This window comes from Gymnodraco acuticeps, unplaced genomic scaffold (assembly GCF_902827175.1).
Source record: "Gymnodraco acuticeps unplaced genomic scaffold, fGymAcu1.1, whole genome shotgun sequence".
Taxonomy (NCBI): Eukaryota; Metazoa; Chordata; class Actinopteri; order Perciformes; family Bathydraconidae; genus Gymnodraco; species Gymnodraco acuticeps.
This window is the reverse complement of record NW_022991342.1, coordinates 61,889-81,905: the sequence shown is the minus strand read 5'-3', so window position 1 is coordinate 81,905 and position 20,017 is coordinate 61,889. Positions and strand designations below refer to the sequence as shown.

Here is a 20,017-nt window from a genome sequence, read left to right as displayed (position 1 = left end):
TGCGGCTTGTGGTTTAATACAGTCAGTTAGACCCAAGTCCTCCACTTTTACCACAACATTTCTCATGCCAGTTAAACTCAAGTATGGGAGCAAAGGCAAAGAAGGTTGGTACAAGTGTGTTACAGAAAGAGAGATGGTAAAGGAGAGTGCGTCCACAATCATGTGATCATGTAAGCATATGAGAAAAAAATGTGTGCTATCATTCTCAAAGACCAGGCAGGGTTAAAAATCATCCAAAATCCTTCTGCTTCTTCTTAATAGCTCCAAAGACCTCAGTGACCCACGTCAAGGATGGAGTTCAAGAGAAAGTTCAACTTGTCAGACATTTAATGAGTCCCATTGAATGGGGGATAGAAAATGTATTACACTGGTCAGATGTCAGAGGATGGAGTTTGGGAGATTTTGTTCGTTCTTATCATTTGAAAGTTGATTTGTCTGGTTTAATTTGATGTTTTTCTGGATATGAGAATCTTTTAATATTAGGTTTAAGTTTATATTAGGTTATGCTAATAGAGAAATACACAACTGTAACAAATATTTTAATAATCACACTTTTTGTGTCAAGAAAACTTTTACATTTGACTAACGAGATCACAAGGCATTCCTCATTAATTTAACCTGGACAATGATTTAGTGGGTGGCGTGTGAGGAACACAAAAACCTATATAACAAATTATTTTTAATATTTTTCCAGTTATCTTCCTGTGTTTTTAATTCTTGTTTTTATGCACCACGACACCAAGTCAAATTCCTCGTACGTGTAAACCTACCTAATAAACCTGTTTCTGATTCTGATACAGAAAAAAATCACAATAGGGCCCGTTTGAGTGTTAACAAAAGTTGTTTCTAAAGGCATGATTTAATTAAATGCACATAGGTCACAAAAAGCATTACATTCTCAGATTTACACTGCTGGTAATACTGACACCAAGAAGGGACACTATCTTCATTTAACAAGATAATTACTGGCACAGTCAGTACGGTGTTACTCTGGCCCAATCTGAAGTGAAACAAATCAGCAGGATGCGAGAAAAGCCTATTATATTATAAAAGAAAGAGATGTACAGTTGGGCAACAGTCCTTTTTTCAATTTCATTTGTTTCCAGATTCACATAATTTTGTTTATTATAAAATTATTTTATGACTACTATTTTGAGCAAGACTTTAATTTCCTACTTCCATTCAAGCATTCGAGAAAACGTTTGCTGGCTGAATACTGGCTCTAAGAATGGGAACATCAAATGCAAACGATTAGTTATAACACATTCAAAATGCTTAAGCCATTAATAAAATTGAGGACGTGTGATCTTAATGATGATAAATATTAAAGAACCTACAGTACTGGTGCGTACAAGTTGTGGAAGAGGAACGCCTTGGGGAAATTGTGGGTGTTAAATTAAACCTGCTAAAAAACTACACGTCACCTGTACATGATAAAATAATAATTAAACAACAATAGTGTACATCATTCCACACACTTTTCTTTTTCACTTGATAAGAACTCTTGGTCCAATGGGTCTTTAATACATCAGAATCAGTTAACATTCATTTAACAGTGAATAACACAGTTAAACAGTCCGCAGATTTCATTTCTGAAGCAAAGACGGTTGGTAGTTTTACTGGAAATCTACAAAACTGAGCCTTTCAGAGCCTGAGTTGCAAAATCAAATCAGATGTCCACACTGTTATGTTTACCGACTGTTTCATAAAGCAATAAAGTGCATATCTGACAAGAAATGTATTTGAGTCATTCAAAAACATTCCAGCTTGGCATAACTTGTATTTAAATGACATGACTAAAACATCTACCCAAATACTGCCTGGAGTATTTATGGTAAAAGATAAGTGAAGGCCAGCTTTTAAAACCAAAACACATTATTGCTTCCCTGGGGCATTTTAGAGCTAATTTTCACCTCTCTATGTCTCCTTGGCAACATCCATTCAGACATCAGAGTAAAGAAACAGTCAAGTACAAATAAAACCAAGGCAACTCTGTGGCGTGTAAAGATACAATTCCTTGGATATTGGATTGTTTTCATAATAACTTCAGATGCAATCCAGACAGGCAGCAATGTGAGATTTTGGCACCTGTGTCTAAATAGCAAAATGGCTTAAATCAGCCGAGGAATAAGAAATCTGAATAAATGACCTCAAAAAGGGTTTGAGAATTTGTTCAGCTGCTCAGTCAGAAAGCTCCTCTCGCTCCTCTCACTTCATGCCTCCTGCTGTTTACACTTCCTCACTGTCTTAGAGTTACTGATCACCCAGAGTGCACCGAAACACCTGAGGCCCTTTTTTTACCAACAGTTTCATCTGCTCAGCCATGGTGGTGCTCCAAATGACTTCATTACCTCCGCCTGAGAGGTCATGCTTGGTTTGGTTGTCTGTTAGGTAAAAACTTCTCTTCTGTTTTTCATGAATCTTGGTGGAAGGGTGAAGCATGGGTCAAGGAAGAACCCATTACATTCTCAGGCAGACTGAATGACATATTTAGACGTACAAACATTACGTTCAGTTGTTACCATTGCAAGATTCATGTGGTTTTGTAATAATCCGAAAAATGGGTACCGTCTGTGACAATTCACGGAAACAGCTATCAAAGTCTATCACCATTTGAATGCAGCATTGGCCTTGGTGAATGTTTGTGCAATTCTACTTCTTCAAGCTCTTATGGTAACCCTAACATTTATTATCCTTTGGACATTTTATTCTCCAACAGAAAGGCTCAGTCAAAGTATCCCAGCCTATCCTCCGTTGAACTCACTATTTGAACATCAAGATGCAACTGTCTCCTAAACCAGGCATTCTTAATACGATGTTAGAGTAGCAGAGATAGTGCTGAAGAACACCTAATTCTCATTCTGCCCAAAGACACTGTTCCATCGCATTTGTGCCCCCTATGTCATTCACCTTTTCCATCCCTCTCTCCTTCAAACCTCACCTTCTTGCCAGCTCCGCTCTGGCTGCCTGAGATGTTGTTAAGCCCACAGGGTTGCAGACAGTTGAAAGTGGAGGAGGTTATCTGTCAATCTGGCTTGCCCTTCTATGCATCTGTCGCTGCCGCTTAAGACATGGCGGATGATGTCAGAGTGAAAGTGACCTCTGTAGTCAGCGTTTCACCACTCCTATCCTCTGTAAATCCAATCCTGCACTTCTGAACCATCCTATTCCTCCCATGTAACTTTCTGCCAAACAGTTTGGCACCCACTTTGTGAAAAAAGTCTGACAACGTCCAAAGCTTCTTCCAATAGCCACCCTTTCACTATCGCCCAACATACTCTCTGTCTCCTCCTCTCATCCCACTGGCACTGACTTATTGTCTGTCTCCGCTGGTCCCAGATGCATTCTGCTCGTGGGCTCTCTTTGCAATTCTTCAATACTTCTTCACTGCAAAAACTGAAATCTTACTAAGATGAAATATCTTAAATCAAGACAAAATATGCTTATATTTTGTCTGCCAAGATATTTCCTCTTACAAAGAAGTTTTTGCTGTAGTGAATTTCACTTCCATTAAGTGTTTTTTTACTTCATTATCTTAATGAGGTTTTATTACTTGTTTTTGAGATTTTAATACTGATTCTGAGTAAATTAATGTTTAAATTGAGAAATACCATAATTCTAAAGATATTAGATCAACACTGATAAGTAGAAAACTGCTTTTTCAAAGTCAGAATATCTTATTGCAAGCATCCTATCCTTTTTCATCTCTTAACATATTAAAAACAGATAAGGACCAAATGAAATTCATTGTTTTATTGTCGCTCTAAAACCCAGTACATCAATTAAGTATGTCCATATATGAAATGCAGTATACAGAAATAACAGCACCAGCCAAGTCAAACTACTGCATTAAGAACATTCTTTTCAGCATGTATTATTCTTCAGCAAGCTAAAGTGATTGAGCAATATGTGCAAACATCTCATTTGAAAAGTTAAAGTAGGTAACATTATTCAGGCCAAGGGCATTTAGCAAACATAAACAGCATTGTGATAAACACCTAAATGGCTGATAACATGTTATGTAATTAACATTTAAAACAACCTGAAAGAAAGACCCAGTATTATACAAAGATACAGATGATTTAGGTACACTGCAAACTATAATGCAAAACGCATCTGGAATCCAAACAGCTAACATTTGAATCTGCTAATAACATATCCTAAGTCAGGACCTTAGTCCTACATTTAAACCTGCTAAGTTTGCTTTAAATGTTTCAACATCATCATATCAAAGGAACACGCTATGAGTCATTTGAACTGTTGTGTAATTCCATTACATCCCCAAGATAGTATTTCACTTGTACATAGGTTTGGCCCTTTCTGCTGATTGTGTAATAAGAGGTAAAATCAACCAGCTTTTCAGCATCCACTAACTCAGTGGCCTGTGCAAGGTGTGGGACCTCAACTTGATAAGCCATAACATTTCTATCAAAGCATATGGACTGAAAAGGCTGATATTCCAAACAATAAAGCTTAGAATCAACAAGAAATATGCTTTTGACAAGTCCAAATTCGGGTGTATTACCATTTAGTACATTGGCAAGGATCAAGGACTTCTCAGTAATGTATTTATTACCATTTATCACAAGCCATTTCACTGATTCAGCATGGTTAATTTCACTGAAACCTAGGAAGTCCCTCAATTTCCCATGTAAATATTGTAGATCTCTAACCTCAGATACAGGACCCATCTCCTTTTCATTTGAAAAAATTGGGTGCTTGGAAGGGTCAACATTTTGGCAGCTTTCATATATTTGGTTCTGATTAATCAAAGACTTGCATACATTTTTAAAATTGAGCTTGGAGGCCCATTGCTTAAATAAACAATGCTTAGACTCGAACCGCATACACATATGTCTGACCATGGGACCCAATGATTCTATCTGTGATGGCAAATGTATCATGTAATGCTGCTTAGGTGTAACATTGTGGTCTGGAAAAAGCTCCTTCCAATGCTTCAAATGACTTTCAATCAGTAACTTTAACCTTGACACAGTTGCAATGGTAAGAACAGGTGCAAACACTATTTGAACAATCTCTATTAAGTCCATTATCAACTGCACATATGCATTGACTTTCAAATGTTCCAAAACAAATGGCAATATCCTCAACAGGACAAGCATTTGCCCTGATGACTGCCTTAGTTTACCATCAGTTGACATCAGTGTACTCGGAGAAATTGGGGATGGTCGATCTCTAACATCTAGAGGCGAATAAGGGAAACCAAGAATAGCTGAATTCACAGAGTCCAGATTTAACTCTCCTGACTGAACAAGATGATTCAAAACACATTTAATTTCCAGAGGAGCTATACCCTCAAGAATGACATGCATAATGTCTTGCGGGGTTTGCCGAATAATATCAAAGGATGGGAAGTCAACTAACTTGCTCCTTCGATTGATCCCATATGTTGTTCTAAGGCTGTTGCGAAGCAAGTCTGTGTTAGCCTTTTCTATTTCATCACACTGTCTGACATGATTCTCCAATGTTCTTTTAATATATGCATCCTCGTTGAATTGTGACTGCATGTCCTCAAAAGAACACTCACAGTGTCTGCACTTACTGTAAGCAAAGCCCACTCCTTCTTTGAACCCTGCGAGTTCATGCTGTGCCAGGGTGTTACCACAGAGAGAAACCATAGCACCATGTATTGTTTTCTCCCCGTTAATAGTTTGAATTTTAACACCACTGTACAATGCATCCATGTCTTCCTTTATTCTATTCAATATTACATCTACACCAGATTGACGGAGGTCTGCTGATTTAGCCATCGCAAGTAGCCTAATAGCAGCCAGCTTAGACCTGTATTTTGGATTTATATTTCCTAGGGTGTAGTACACCATTAACAACTTGTTCTTTGATGAAAAGGATCCTAGTGGATTACAGATCTCTATTTCGTCTGTATACAGAATAATCTGCAGTGCATTTGGTTTCTCTGAAAATAAGGGATGAGATTTTAAAAGAGAACCATCAACAAGGTCATGAAAAAAACCTTCACTGCACCTCTGGGGTACCTCTTCAATCATAGTCAAAATCCTCGGATGTAATAGGAACTGCTCTACACTTTTGACTAATGGTACATAATAAAATAATTTGTCTTTGATGACAAAATCTGTTGATCCTCCACGTTTCTTCCTGCATATGGTTCGAGCAATTGGAATTTCCTCTGCATCCACACAACAAAACTGCTTCCTAATAACACTGTTCTGGCGAAATGTTGTTGAAACGTTAGCAAAGGGGTCAATGAAACTGTCAAATATATCCATTGCATCTTTTCCAAGTTGATTGGTTGTACTTCCTGAATTCTTCTTTAGAACTTCCTTCATCTGCGTCCTGAGGTTGTCCAATAGTGATGATTGATACTGCTGTACCCCAGCAACAATGTCATTCATGCCTTTCTGAAAATGAGAGATTGAAAGCGATGTGATCAATCTTTGATGTTGGTAAACATTATCATGATCACTGTAGCTTTATGTGATATACAGTTTTGCTTATGACATAGACACAACAGTAAAGTGGATAACAAAGCACTAAAACTGAACTCGGCCATCAGTGAACCACTATTAACTGCTAACTGTGTACAGTAGGTAGCCAAATACTGTGCTCTGTTCTCAAAGAAAAACTAGGTCTAACTTAATATATGGCTACACTGTGTCTGGTTATAAATTGTAATAAAATATGGGAAATCCCTTACTGGGTTAGTCAGAGTGAATGGCTTGAATTTCTGGATAATAAATGCTCATTTGCATTTCTTTGTCGCACACAAAATATTTCCTGTTAATATGTTCTGAGAAGCAGATCACACATGGCATAATGCTTTTAGTCGAAAAAGGTTACATAGGAAGCATTTTACCTGTGACAGACGATGCTTGGATCGGGCATTGATAACAAAGGCAGTGGCATGTGTTGTCAGATCCTACAATACAAAATGTAGTAACTTGACATTTGCAGGTATAACATTACTCAATGTGACAGAAATATATAATCTTTAAATGTATGCACATCTGATGATAAAAAACTGGTGACATGTGGTGAGCAAAGATAGATAATTTAATATTTTGTAACTCTGACCAAAACATATCAAACATTAGTACTCCAACAAGACAATAAGCCATTCTAACTCTTTATGTGTTCATTTAGTTTTGCTAGTACAGCACATAGAAATACATCTTCACATATACCTCTAGGTTTTATGAATCATTTGGTGAATTTAAATGAAATATTTCAACATAATATTGATATATAAATTATATGCTAGGCCAATATTAGCCACTACTATATCGGCCTGACCTTTATTTAGCAGCCCTTAATTTTCAGTAGATAGTCAACAACAAAGAAAACATACTTGGTGCACTGTGACAGCTCCATCTTGGTCGATGCCCATTTGCTCTTCAACTGAGTCAGGTGTGTGAAGGTTCTGATCCTCGCTGCTGGAGTCGGCTGGAAGCTGATCGGGTTGAATGTTGTCCTGTGTACAACATATCAAAGAAACAAGATTGTTTGAAATTGTAAAAAATTAAAAAATTAGCTTCACTAAAAGAGCAATTTAAATATGTAATTCCTTTCTATCTAAGATTATTTTCACATTAAACAAACTTTGGGGGTAAGAGTTATTTCAGCAACAATTATTAACTGTAAGCCGTAGCACTTTATCCATTGTCTGGGTAACACTCTTTATTACATTTTTTCAGTCCAGAAAACAAAACCATGAAACTTTTTTTTCTAATCAAATCTGAAAATCTATTTATTTTTGTTTTAAGTTTAATAGTGGGTAAAGAATTTGAGATTTATTTCTGATTTGCTAAAACTGTGAATTCAACAAATCATGTGCAGATCCTGACAGTGATGCATGCACCTTGCAGAATATTGCAGAGTGAAAAAGTGGAAAACCATAATTTTTGTGATTTACAGTTTTAGTAACTGTGGCCGAACACCAACGTAATGCATATTTTTAACGGTTTTTTCATCCCCACAAAAACACTACATAGCTAACTGCTGAATTAAAAATATATGGTTGACAGATGCCGCCTGCTTGTAGCCTAGCAGATTCATTAGTTAATGCTAAGGGATTTATAATAACTAAATGTGGCTGATCAGTATTGGCTAACGCTATCTGTAGCATCACACAATGTACGAAACTAACCCTGTATCCGAATGGCCACGTGGCCCAAACACTGTAGCTAACAATCTTAGCTGAATTAGCAGACGTTACTTACTTTTTGCTGCGGTCCTTGGGTTTCCTCCTGTCGGTTTTCATCTCCACGTGTGGCGTCGCCAGGTCTGGTGTCTTCAAGAAGATGTTGAAAGTGTCTTCTCTTTACATGATGGTAGAATGAGTTGTACACTCTATATTCCTCAGTGCATCCATCAATGCCACAGAGCAACCTGAAGTCAGAGCTGCGACTGTGCAGTCGATTAATATGGCTCAATAATAATTTCAGTGAAAAAGTTATAAAAACGCAGCAGATAACGCACCGCCAAAGCATCGTGAAATCTTCCAAAAGTTAACTATATTAAAACGTTTCTGCAGCAGGCCATGTACACGTTGGGGAAAATAACTAATGAAGTGGGTTTATCACATTCTCTAGCTGTATGGGGGAGGCCGGTGAGTCGTCTTCCTATATATATATATACACGTCATAATAATGCCTGGGAATAACTTGTGGAATGATGTGCATCTAGCAACAGATGTTTGAAATGTTACCTATGACCGCATCAGTTATTAATATTCCTAATATTTGCAACATATAAAATATCTCTGTCACCCCTCTTTAAGAAATGGTACCTTCCAATGGGAACCGCGAAGAGGGTCCGTTAAGGGCGTGTGTTAGGTCAGGTGCACCTAGCTTCAGGACGTTGCTGGCTAGCTTTCCTTCAGGCAGAAGACTGAACCTCTGCAAGTGATTGAACATTAAAACTACGCCATGGATGAAAATGGAAGAGATATCACATGCTTGGATCCTATAGCAACTGCAGCATTAAAAGGTAATGTAATTTTGTATTTTATACTGCACCTCTCCAGCAAGCTTTACATTATTTGAATCGGTTGGACTTAGCTAGGCTGGCTACATATCTAGTTAACTTAGCTAATATCTACTGTAAGCTGTTAATAACTGCACAATCGACAAATCGTGGTTAACATTTTAGTTGATACTGTTTTATTGCCAGAAATAATGTCAAGAAGCAAATGAGCCTTCCACAACTGACAGTAAAGTATTTAGCATAGCCATCTTTGGCGCCCTTCTTTGTTGTACACTAGCATAGCCATCTTTGGCGCCCTTCTTTGTTGTACACTAGCATAGCCATCTTTGGCGCCCTTCTTTGTTGTAGACAGCATTTACAAATGCGTTGTTGTATGATAGTGCAGTGCAGGCTATTGAAACTACACTGTCCTTTGGATATAAGCAGGCTTGGGACGTAAATTATGCTTATTTGAATAAAGATTTCAAGGTAAAGACACTGTTTTGAAAATAAGTTGAACTGTGTTTGCTCTTAAACATCAAGATTTGTTTTATTGTACTATAAAAGATGCTGAAAATGTATAACTTTTATAGCCTATGAGATTTTACACATTTGTGTTATGGATTTATCCTAACAACATGCCTCGTTTATTCATTTCCCTGGTGCCTTTTCATTTGGCCAAAATAACTTTAACTCTGGATGAACCTATTGTAACAGCAATTTTTTCAATCAATTATAAGTAAGTGCAATACATTTTTTAATGTTAAAGAAAATCTTGTGAAGCCAGCCAGAAATGTACATTACTCTTTCATTTTATGTATTTAGATAAATATGTTATTAGTTGCTTTTTACCTTATTATTAACTGTGTGGTTAAATGTGTTTTCAGCTGCTAATATAAGCAGAGACATGCTGCCCAGCCTCTCTAAGGAGGACTTGCGTGATCTCCTTCCCGGGCCTGAGCACTTCAGAAGAAGAAGAACCATTTGGAGACTCAATCATGATGAAAATGAGGTAATTCCAGATTCTAACATTTGAGGGACTTTAAACCTGTTACCAAGTAAGCCTTTCCTAGTCATCATGCAGTTATTTGAAGTGGAGTTTTTTGGTTGTGTTGATTTTTGTTGTTGTCACAGCGTAGTGCTCTTTTCATTGTAAATACCATTTTATATATATATATATATATGCATCTTTTATACAGGGCCAGGAGACAGACCTGTGTAGACCGAGTACCTCCCATGGGACTTGTGATTTCAGCCCTATTCCTACCCCCAACCTTCCTTGTTTCCCTCCTCTTCCTCCTCCTGCCCCAACCCCTCTCCATCCCCCGTCTTTTCTCCACCCTCCTTCTCCTCTCAAAGCCCACAACCCCAACATGGTGCCAGCAGAACCGTACAGCTTCCCAGTCCACTGTATGTCTTATACACAGACACAGAATTGGAGCAATCACGAAGCACCTTTTCTGAAAAGCAGCGTGCTGGAGAAGAAGGAGACTACGTCCTTTCCAAAGATCTTCGCTGTCGATTAATCAGGAATACAGTCACAAGCATGCTTTCCATTAAAAGAGCAGCTGGGGATGACTTTAACTATCCATGCAGCCGTGAACTCACTGTAATGGCGAAGCGTCTGATTGAGTACTACCCAATGCTTCGGGACAGATCTCAAACCAGTAGAGCTGAGTGGGTATGTCACTATTCAAGTTTTCAACTCATGGTTCAGACAAAGCACTGCAATCATTTGCCTATCAAACTGGGAGTGATGTGTTTTATCCAGTTCAATAAGAGCTCTGTGCAACTGCTTGTATGGTGTATTTTGTTTGATACAAGTTTGTTTTATGTGAGTTATAACAGAACCTGTTGTATGTCTGTCTTGTAAGGAAACTGTGAAAAAGCAGCTTTTGAAAAGGGTCCAGAATGTGACAACCCCCAAAAAGAAGCAGGGTTCAACTCCTTCAAGAAAGAGGCCTAGGAGTTTAAGCTTTCAAAGCAGCCATGAGACGTCCACTGATGAGACTGATGAATCCACCGCATCAACCTTGATCTTGGAGAGATCACCACCATCTCGATGCAGCACCCCGGAGGCTGAACAGTTATGTGGTAAGTACATAAATTGAAATAGTAGATAGTTAAATCTCTTCAAGAAAATTTAATAATATCAATAAGCTATTTTAGAACCCTTTTTTATTCAAGATTACTCATCTATGTTTGCCCTGTGTCAGTCACTATGGCTGTTTGTGTGTTAATGTCTCATTTAAACTTTAACATCAGAAATGAAAATAGTGGGGTTTATGTTTTCTAGCATCAGAAACGGAGAGCCCACAGACCCAGGCGAGACACTATAAGACTCTACAGGCGATGTATAAAACTAAGGCCAGACCGAACAAGATGGATGTTGCTCAGCTCCTGGACCTCGAAATCCAAGCGAGAAGGGCCTTCATTGACTCTGATGTTACAAAGGAGCAGGACAGGCCTTCCAAGATTCTTAAAGCTTATCCTTGCTTTGGAGAACTGGATCATGTAAGCAAATGTTGTACAACTATGCTTCCTAATTCAGATAACGTTAGACCAAATTTGAAATGAGAAATGGTGTGACAATTAAATCAGATCTGTCTCATTATTTATAAATGAATGACTCAAATATGCTTATTGAATACAAATATTTATTCTGCATAGATATATAAAAACCCTCCACTTATTTAAAAATAACTAATTTCACAAATGTGCTTCTGATACACACAACATTATTTTGTTAGTATTATTGGTCCACAATACGTATTTAAAAATAGTGTGTGCATAAGACATACATTTGCAAAAAAACACATGTTTCTATGTGCATATTTTTGTTAAGTGACCATTTAAATCACATTATACACATATTAATCTTTTTTTGGAAATTCAGTTATGAGACGAATTACTAACCTTTGGAATGTAGATTTTAATATTTCTTCTACATATTTTCTCTCTCGTTGTTTTAGCTAATGGATGAACTACGGCGGGTCCTCAATCAAGGCAACTCCCACTTCTTAACGGAACTTAAGACCCGGTGGGGGACCTTTTGTGAGAGGGCACAGTTTTATGGAGTTTTCAAAAAGCTCATGAGGCCTCCGCAGCTTGACAAAGGTGATTATTATCTCTGACCATGTCTGTTTATTAACTGACTGCAGGAAACGGAATGACACTTTTTTTTTCAACAGTAAAGCACTCAATTGCCATGATGAAGGCTTTACCAGAGATGTTCCCATCACCTATGGCCCCACCCAAGAAGTTAAGGCACGCAAGTGAGGCTCTGCTCCACGTCCTTGAGGTAAGAAAATGTATAAGAATTTTCTCATGTCGATACAAAGAGTGAAATGTTGTGATCATATTTGTTTCCCTTTTTGTGACGATTTCTTTGTCTGTTTTTGTGTCAGTCTGCAGAAGACCCAAACACCTTTCTTCAGACACGACCACTTTCCAGCCCTGTTGTCATCATCTGCGAAACCAACTGTATACTGGCCATTGGAACCATGCCCGTGCTCATCTTCCCAAAAGAGGACATTCATGAAAGCGTGATGTATCTCATGGCATGTTATTACACCTTTCACCTCACCTATCCTAAGTGCATTGCAACACTCCTGTCTGTGGTGCAGACAGAAGTCCTCTTGGACGCCATTCACGACCGTGACATGACTACTTCATACAAAAAGGCTATGGCCGACTGGAAAAAGTTCATAAGTGATTAGGGCACTTATATATGAGGGGCCGCTAGGGACAATATTCAGAAATACCGTTCACTTACACATGTGAAACACTCTCACACACACAACTGAAACCAAAATAATTTACAAACATATGTAAAAATCTCTCATATACACATATGAAACGCTCTCACACACATGACATCCAAAGTTATTCACATATGAAACGTACTCACACACACACCTGAAACGCACTCGCATACACCTGAAACGCACTCGCATACACCTGAAACGCCCTCACACACACACACATGTGAAACGCTCTTACACACACATGAAACGCACTCATATACACATTAAATGCGATTTCAATATGTTGTGTGAGAGGGATTTCAGTTGAAACGGAAGGCATCTCGCCTTTTAGAAATGTGCGCTTCTTCGCAGTTTTTTTTTTTTTAAAACGACTTCCTTTTCAACCGAGATGCCTTCAGATTCAACTGAAATCCCTCTCACACAACATACTGAAATTGCATTTCATGTGTATATGAGTGCATTTCATGTGTGAGAGCGTTTCATATCTGTGGGAGAGCGTTTCGTGTGTGAGAGAGTTTCAGGTGTGAGTGCGTGCGTTTCACATGTGTGTGTGAATAACTTTGGATGTCATGTGTGTGAGAGCGTTTCATATGTGTATATGAGAGATTTTTAGATATGTTTGTAAATTATTTTGTTTTCAGTTGTGTGTGTGAGAGTGTTTCACATGTGTAAGTGAACGGTATTTCTGAATAATGTCCCTAGCGGCCCCTCATACTTATAGTCCTATTGAAAATTGTTCGCTGAGTCAAAAGTGTCATGAGATTTCACTTGTGTTGTATTTTACAGTGAAAGAATGTTCTCTTTTTTTCTAAAGACATATCTGATGACTGACCTTTACTACGCAGTTTGAAAACAATAAAAACATTAAAAGAAATCATTTGAGACTCATTTTTCTTTAAGCAAGCAGTCAAAGTTTATATCTTGATAGGATTAAAGATTTTTGAAGGTTTTGTCTCTACGTTTCTTGGTATTTAGCCTTATTTTAAGAATAGCACCGAATGCTGAATTTAAGTAGATTTTTCTACATATTAAGAAAATAATTCTTAAATCTTATCTTGTATCTAGACAAATATACCTGTTTAAAGTGAAGCTGCACTGGATTTAAGAAATGTTGCCTAACATAAAATAGAATTTTGGGACAATAGCAGTAGAATATGCTGAATTCAAGCACATTTTCCTTATAATAAGATTATATTCCTTCCTTGCATCAATTCAAATGTACTTATTTTTGGTTTAAAAACACTCGTTTTAAGATATATGTAGATATTTTTAGGCTAGATATATTTACTTGTTTAAGAAGGTCTTGGCAAGTGAATTTTTCTTGTTCTGTTGGCAGATAATTTTTCTTATATTAAGTAATATATTACTCATTTTATTATTTATTTTACTTGTTTTTTTAGGCTTAGTTTTTGCAGTGTTCTTCACCCATCATCCGCACTGCTGCGCCGAACTCTTGATGAACTGAAGAGCTCTTGTTATGCACTCTAGTTATCCTCTAACTTCCTCTGTGAGCATATTAGAAGAAGCAGAAATAAATGACTTTTCCTTTATGCTAGTTGGTTGTTCATCAAATTATCCGAACCACAGTGAGATTACTTTCAGGGAATGTTAGAGATTAAACTACTAGTAATGAGCCTCAGAGAGAAATGTACACATGCATTGGTCAAATTGTTCCTTTCCTGCTAGCCATGGGATTTGTCTTTGCCTCCTTCTTTATGTAAAAAACATTCTGATCAGTCCATCTATAAACCCTCCAACTCTAAACGATATACTGTTTTAAAGCAAAAGGTGCATTTGGATTAAAGTTTTGTCGCCATTGAGCTTGTTATGTCATGATTATAGTAGAGGTTTGAGCGGAAAAACGCACCACAATTACTGTTGAAAAAGTTACATTTACGTGGGTTTTCTTATTATTACATAGAGTAGGAAACTAGTAAGTATTTTATGTACAGAACTGATATTGAGAAGACATAAAAAACACTCATGTATGGCGATAAATATAATTGCATATAAGATTGCAATTATTTAATGGATTATTTAATGGATCAGTCAACATTTACGACAACAAAATAAATATATGAAATATGAGTGAAAATAAGTAACTTTCCTCTACACTTCCTACACCTTGTCTCACTTAACCTCCTGTCAAAAGTGCTGCAGCAATCGTGATAAGTTGTTCTGTTCACTCCATTTACAAACCCACAGATTGTTTGGGTGTCTACAGTCTGACTGGTACATTTCTCTGACAAATGTCTGTCTCTGTATGGCTCCCGCACGAAAATAAATATGTTCTCTCTGTCTCTATTTGTCAGACTGCAATGTCACAGCAGGTCCATTCAAAAACATTGCTATCAAAGTGATTTCTATCAAACTGGGATGTTTCTGTATAGAATATTCTTACTGCATTTATTCAGAGATCACAGATTTAATCTCAACTGAGTCTCAGAACATAACCCCAGTAGCTCTCTTCACGACACAGACACAGGTCGGTTCTTTAAAATGGGCGTTTATTCTTGTAGCCTCCCTTCTTCCTTCTTCCGTTACGCCGTGAGAACTACAACAACGAACAACATATATACATAGCCAAATACATTAGCATAGTGTGCTACACATACAAATATATAAATGAAAATAGGACATGACGCCCACATGAAAACATACTGTAGAACAAATACCTCATTGGCCGCTTGTCGTGAAAGGAGATTTGAATCTTTAAAGTTCCTTTTTTTAATAACTTTGTCACAATGATAACTTTGTCACGAGCTGCAGCAGAGCTTCAATAAAATACATCAACCCACGTTGAGTTGTCCAGTGCATCAACAAAACACGCAGTGCCAGTACATGAAAACACATTAGTTCCTAGGCACAAGAAACAACAACAAAAACTGCATTAAATCATGCCATATTTTAACGATTATAATATTACATGAAATAAAGTCTTTATTTATTGAATTTTACTATGAAATGAATTGTGTTATTCTTTTTAAATAAGGCAACTTTGTTACATCATTTACAACCCCTAAGTGCATATACATTAAAAAACTGTGAGTATTGCTTTCGGACATGCATTAAAACGCTTTATTTGCTTCCTCGAGCATGCCTAATTGTGTCAACTGGCTTTTTTTTCCAATTGTATCTGTCTTTAATGTCTCTACATTGGGACATTTCACCACTGGCCCATACAAAAAATGTGTCCAGAAGAAAAACTAGCTTACATAATACCCTCAATGCCTATCTGCGTACCATCCCTTAAATTGGTTTCTCAGCTGGTTCTATTAGAGACCAAGACTTGTATCACCCCAAATCACCTTGGTTGACAGTTTCATCAACAACAAAAAAACGTGCTTTACTGTAAGTGGATCTAGCATCTGCGAAAGCCAAAAGCACATGGTTCAATGCCTTAAAACCTATTTTCTAGCTTTTCCATTCAGAATCATGCCTTTTATAGTGTATAGGCTCCTTAGAGATTCACACCCACTATGGTGTTTTTATCCCTAATGGACAGTTTCATTGCAGCATACTAAGAGAGCAGGTCCCTCAGTGCAACAAGCTCACGTCTGATCCAAAATATCTGTCTCAGTTCCATTCCCGGGGCCATTTTGTAACTTATCCAATTTAAAAACACGGCCCCTCAGTGCAGTGGCTTCAGACCCGACACGAAATGTCTGTCTGATGACATCAATCTTGTTCAATGTTTTACTCCATTCTGACACAAAATGACATTCGGTGGGGTCGGTCTATTCTCATCTTCTTTTCTTTTCACTGTTTTCTACCTTCACTTTGTACCACTCAGAAGGATTGTGAATAAAACACCTGACATTTAATAAAAACGGAAAAATATACACTGCAGCTGAATATTTTGCAAACCAATCCCACCAATAGATGTTTGGATAATCGTTCTGGACCAACCATTCAAAGTCCCCAGAGGATGGCTCCTAATGACTCCTAAGTGATTTTGTAGGTTAATTTATTGCCGATTGTTGAAGTATCTGATCGTCTACTGGATAAATGGCACAACATTTGGTTTAGACAATCATGGTCTCCAGAACAAATCTTAATGATGTGGGTTAATACCTATCTTCTTATAGATTGCTGTAAAATTCAGTAAAAATAATCCAATACTTGACATTTGACATTCATAACAACAATTAAATCCCAGTTTGCCCAGCTTTTAAAATAGTGAATACCATAATCTGTTTGACTGCCTAACATTAGCATGTTTGCATTTTGAGCATATTAGCATGATGCTAGAATTTAGCTCAAATTACAGGTGGGCCTGAGAACTGCCTCACAGTGTTGCTAGCATGCCTTTAGTATTTTGTTGTTGACTTTTTTCTTCCCCATGGCACATATTTGCATGTTCCAAGTGTGCCAGTATGTCACAAAGAACAGGTCTGCACTATTCGACAAAAGGGAATCCAAGGAGTTATAATGTTACCAAACAATTGAAGGTCTGGAGACTGACCGTTGCCGTGTCTGTAGCACTGTCTCCCTCTAAGTTTTCTTTGCCAGAAATGTTATGAAACCGGTAATTTTCTTGTAATGGCCATGCGGTTGCTGTCTTGATCGTTTTTTCTTTTGAGTTCATTAGGCAGGCAGTGATTTATAGCTCGGACTGTTAATTGAGTTTGCTGTACTCTCACTCTCCCTTTCTTGGTCAATTGCTGTCTCTCATGCACAACCACAATCACAGTCTCATTTAAGTGTGGCTGTCTGGAACATCTGTCTCTGCACTCCCATCATTCATTCACCCTTGCTTCGGTCGGTCTTCCTCTCGCTGGCTTAAGACATCACCGCATGCTGAGTTTCTGATTTGCACCATAACTTATTTTTTAAGTTGACAGCTCATTTTTATTCAAGGATGTCACCCATATCAAACATCGATATGAAATGGCAACAATGTCAAAAAGGCTTACATGCACAGAGATCACGTCCATTTTATTGTATTTTTTCTGAATAACCTCCACTTGTTTGCAACACATTTCAGATGTGGATTTTGAGTTTCATACGGAACACATGCGTCTCCCAAATACCAATCCAGTTAGCTGTCCCACTTTCTCTCTGTCGTTGTGTCTTACTGAACTCCATGGTAACACTGGCTCTGTCAAGCCGTTGTGATGCCAAAACTATGAAAAGTTTCTCAGAAATTCTCATTGTTGCCATGGCAATAAGTCTTTAGAGTTTCAGTTTGTACACATCATTAAAGCTACTATTGAAAATGACAACTAACTTGACGTTTTGATGATGGTAATGGATGTCAAACACCTAAAAAATCCTCCATTGGTGAATAATTGGATGGAGATCTGTCGTAAGTGAATGCCATAATATATGATTCCCATCATTTTATACTCGATTTTTCAGCCACATTGCTCTGTGTAAGCATGCGTTATGTTTCTACATGAGTTAATTATTTAGATTTTCCCTTTTTAATTTGATGCCCATCTGTATATACACATTTGCATCTTTGTGTGTGTTGCCAGGCATGAAATGTGTGTGGACATGAAAGTGATGAAACAAGATAAATTGTTTGATCCGATATAAGATTTCCCAACGAATGATCTCATGTCACTGCCAGCCAGATGGAATTAAAAGGTAGAGAAATGACCCAGAGAAAACATACCCACTTTTTGTAGAGAGGAATAATTATATTATCCGGCGCTTCAGCAATGCATGCAATGCAATGCGAGTGAATAGAAAGATAGACAAAGAGACAATGGAGACTCCAGACAAGAGAGAGACAGGTCATTTGACCACTTGATGATGACAAGAAACAGTTTTGTATGTGTCTATGCCTTCACGGTCCATTGGGAGGAAAAAGAAGAATGAATATTCAAATTAGGTTTTTACAAGAAGAAAGTTAGGACTCTATAATTGCCTGCTTAGCCCCCATGGAGCTCTTTGTGTACATCTTATTATTGTTTCCTTAGGCATTGTACTTTTTATTGTCTCGCCTTCCCTTTCTTTTGTTACTCAGTATATATTTGTACTTCTATATGTTGTTGATTTCCAGAAATGCACAAATTAGGGACAGAGTTAGATCTGACTTCTTAGGCGGACAATTTGCAAACAAAGAAAGTCTCAGGTATTCAGAAGGTATCAAGAAGATAAAGAATGAACATAAAGCAAAACAAACTACTACTAGCAAATCCATCCTTCAGGGAAGGAGATGCAGTTGGTGAGGTGAGCAGCAGGTCACCTCACCTCACCTCATCAGGTGCAGAGCCTGGAGGAGAGGGGGCTCAGGTGTTACTAATCACACTAACGACGGCTCTGTCAGTGATTGGCTGTGAGCACACACAAGGAAATCTGTCATCGTTAAATTCAGTATTTACACCAGTGATTCTTTCTACAGTGACATATCTCAACGTCTATTTTAAAGAAGACCTGTTGAAGCCATTTTGCATTTTTGCCCATTTATAGTTTTGATGTAATATTATGCATTTTCTGTAGTATTATTATGCAGATGATATTTTGGAATCCATTGCTCTGATTATTATGATTAATAGTGACGTTACCTATAGGTGTAGTTTTCACCCTTTTTATTTAGTACAGGTGAACAGGTGTATAATAATTTTCGGGGGCATTATACCCAAGCTACATATGATTTGCATTAAGTTTTATCAACAATTTTTCTGCTCTCCTTCAAATACTTTGATGACTAAATGGATGACAAACCTTGTTGAACATAATCATTATAAATAGGTTTTTCATTATTTGCTGGATTACTGTATATATATTTCAATTCTGTTTGTGATTTGAAGTATATATATATATATATATATGAATTATATATACCCAAGATATAAAGTATATCTCATTTGTGTATCTGGAAGTATAGTCTGGCGGCCGCATGGCAATTCTCTTGGAACACGTCACCATGTGTTAAACTCTATTTAACCACAAAATCTGATTAGCAATCTGTTAAAATTGCAAATGGAACCCATTATGGCTGGACGCAACCGCAGACCTCATTTCTTTTAATGAGTCACATACCAATAAAACACATGGACCAACCACAGTTAACGCTCTGTTTGAGTTAAAAACACACCCTTCAAACTTGAGTAATAATTACCCCCAAAACTCAATAACGTCACACCTTGGCGACGTTCTGAAGTCCAACTGGAATATCATGCAGTCGTACTATCTGTATTAACACATACAGTTATTTATAAATCACCTTTGACACACAGGCATTTCAAAAAAACACTTCAAACAAGGGAACACTCTTACTGCAAACTTTTAGGTCCTTATCTTCTCCCAAGCGCCTCTTCTTTAGCGCTTCCTTCTGT

At 37.5% G+C, this 20,017-nt stretch overlaps 2 protein-coding genes across 4 annotated transcripts; one reads left to right on the top strand and one right to left on the bottom strand.

Moving 5' to 3' along the window:
* Positions 1-3,738: 3,738 nt before the first annotated feature.
* LOC117562704 lies at positions 3,739-8,674 on the bottom strand. 2 transcript variants are annotated; one of them, XM_034240583.1, is made up of 4 exons: positions 8,217-8,674; positions 7,346-7,468; positions 6,854-6,916; positions 3,739-6,398 (listed from the first exon to the last, which is right to left on the bottom strand). In XM_034240583.1, the coding sequence occupies exons 1-4, from the start codon at positions 8,484-8,486 to the stop codon at positions 4,242-4,244; spliced, it is 2,613 nt and encodes an 870-aa protein (XP_034096474.1). In that variant the 5' UTR covers positions 8,487-8,674; the 3' UTR covers positions 3,739-4,241. The 2 variants fall into 2 exon arrangements, with proteins under 2 accessions (XP_034096474.1, XP_034096475.1); XM_034240584.1 differs by lacking the exon at positions 6,854-6,916.
* Positions 8,675-8,692: 18 nt separating this feature from the next.
* LOC117562703 lies at positions 8,693-12,748 on the top strand. 2 transcript variants are annotated; one of them, XM_034240579.1, is made up of 8 exons: positions 8,693-8,985; positions 9,849-9,973; positions 10,161-10,642; positions 10,836-11,055; positions 11,258-11,475; positions 11,934-12,078; positions 12,153-12,262; positions 12,369-12,748. In XM_034240579.1, exons 3-8 carry the CDS (start codon positions 10,508-10,510, stop codon positions 12,678-12,680), a joined length of 1,140 nt encoding a protein of 379 aa, XP_034096470.1. In that variant the 5' UTR covers positions 8,693-8,985; positions 9,849-9,973; positions 10,161-10,507; the 3' UTR covers positions 12,681-12,748. The 2 variants fall into 2 exon arrangements, with proteins under 2 accessions (XP_034096470.1, XP_034096473.1); XM_034240582.1 differs by lacking the exon at positions 8,693-8,985 and having other exon boundaries at positions 9,545-10,642.
* The last annotated feature ends 7,269 nt before the right edge of the window (positions 12,749-20,017 follow it).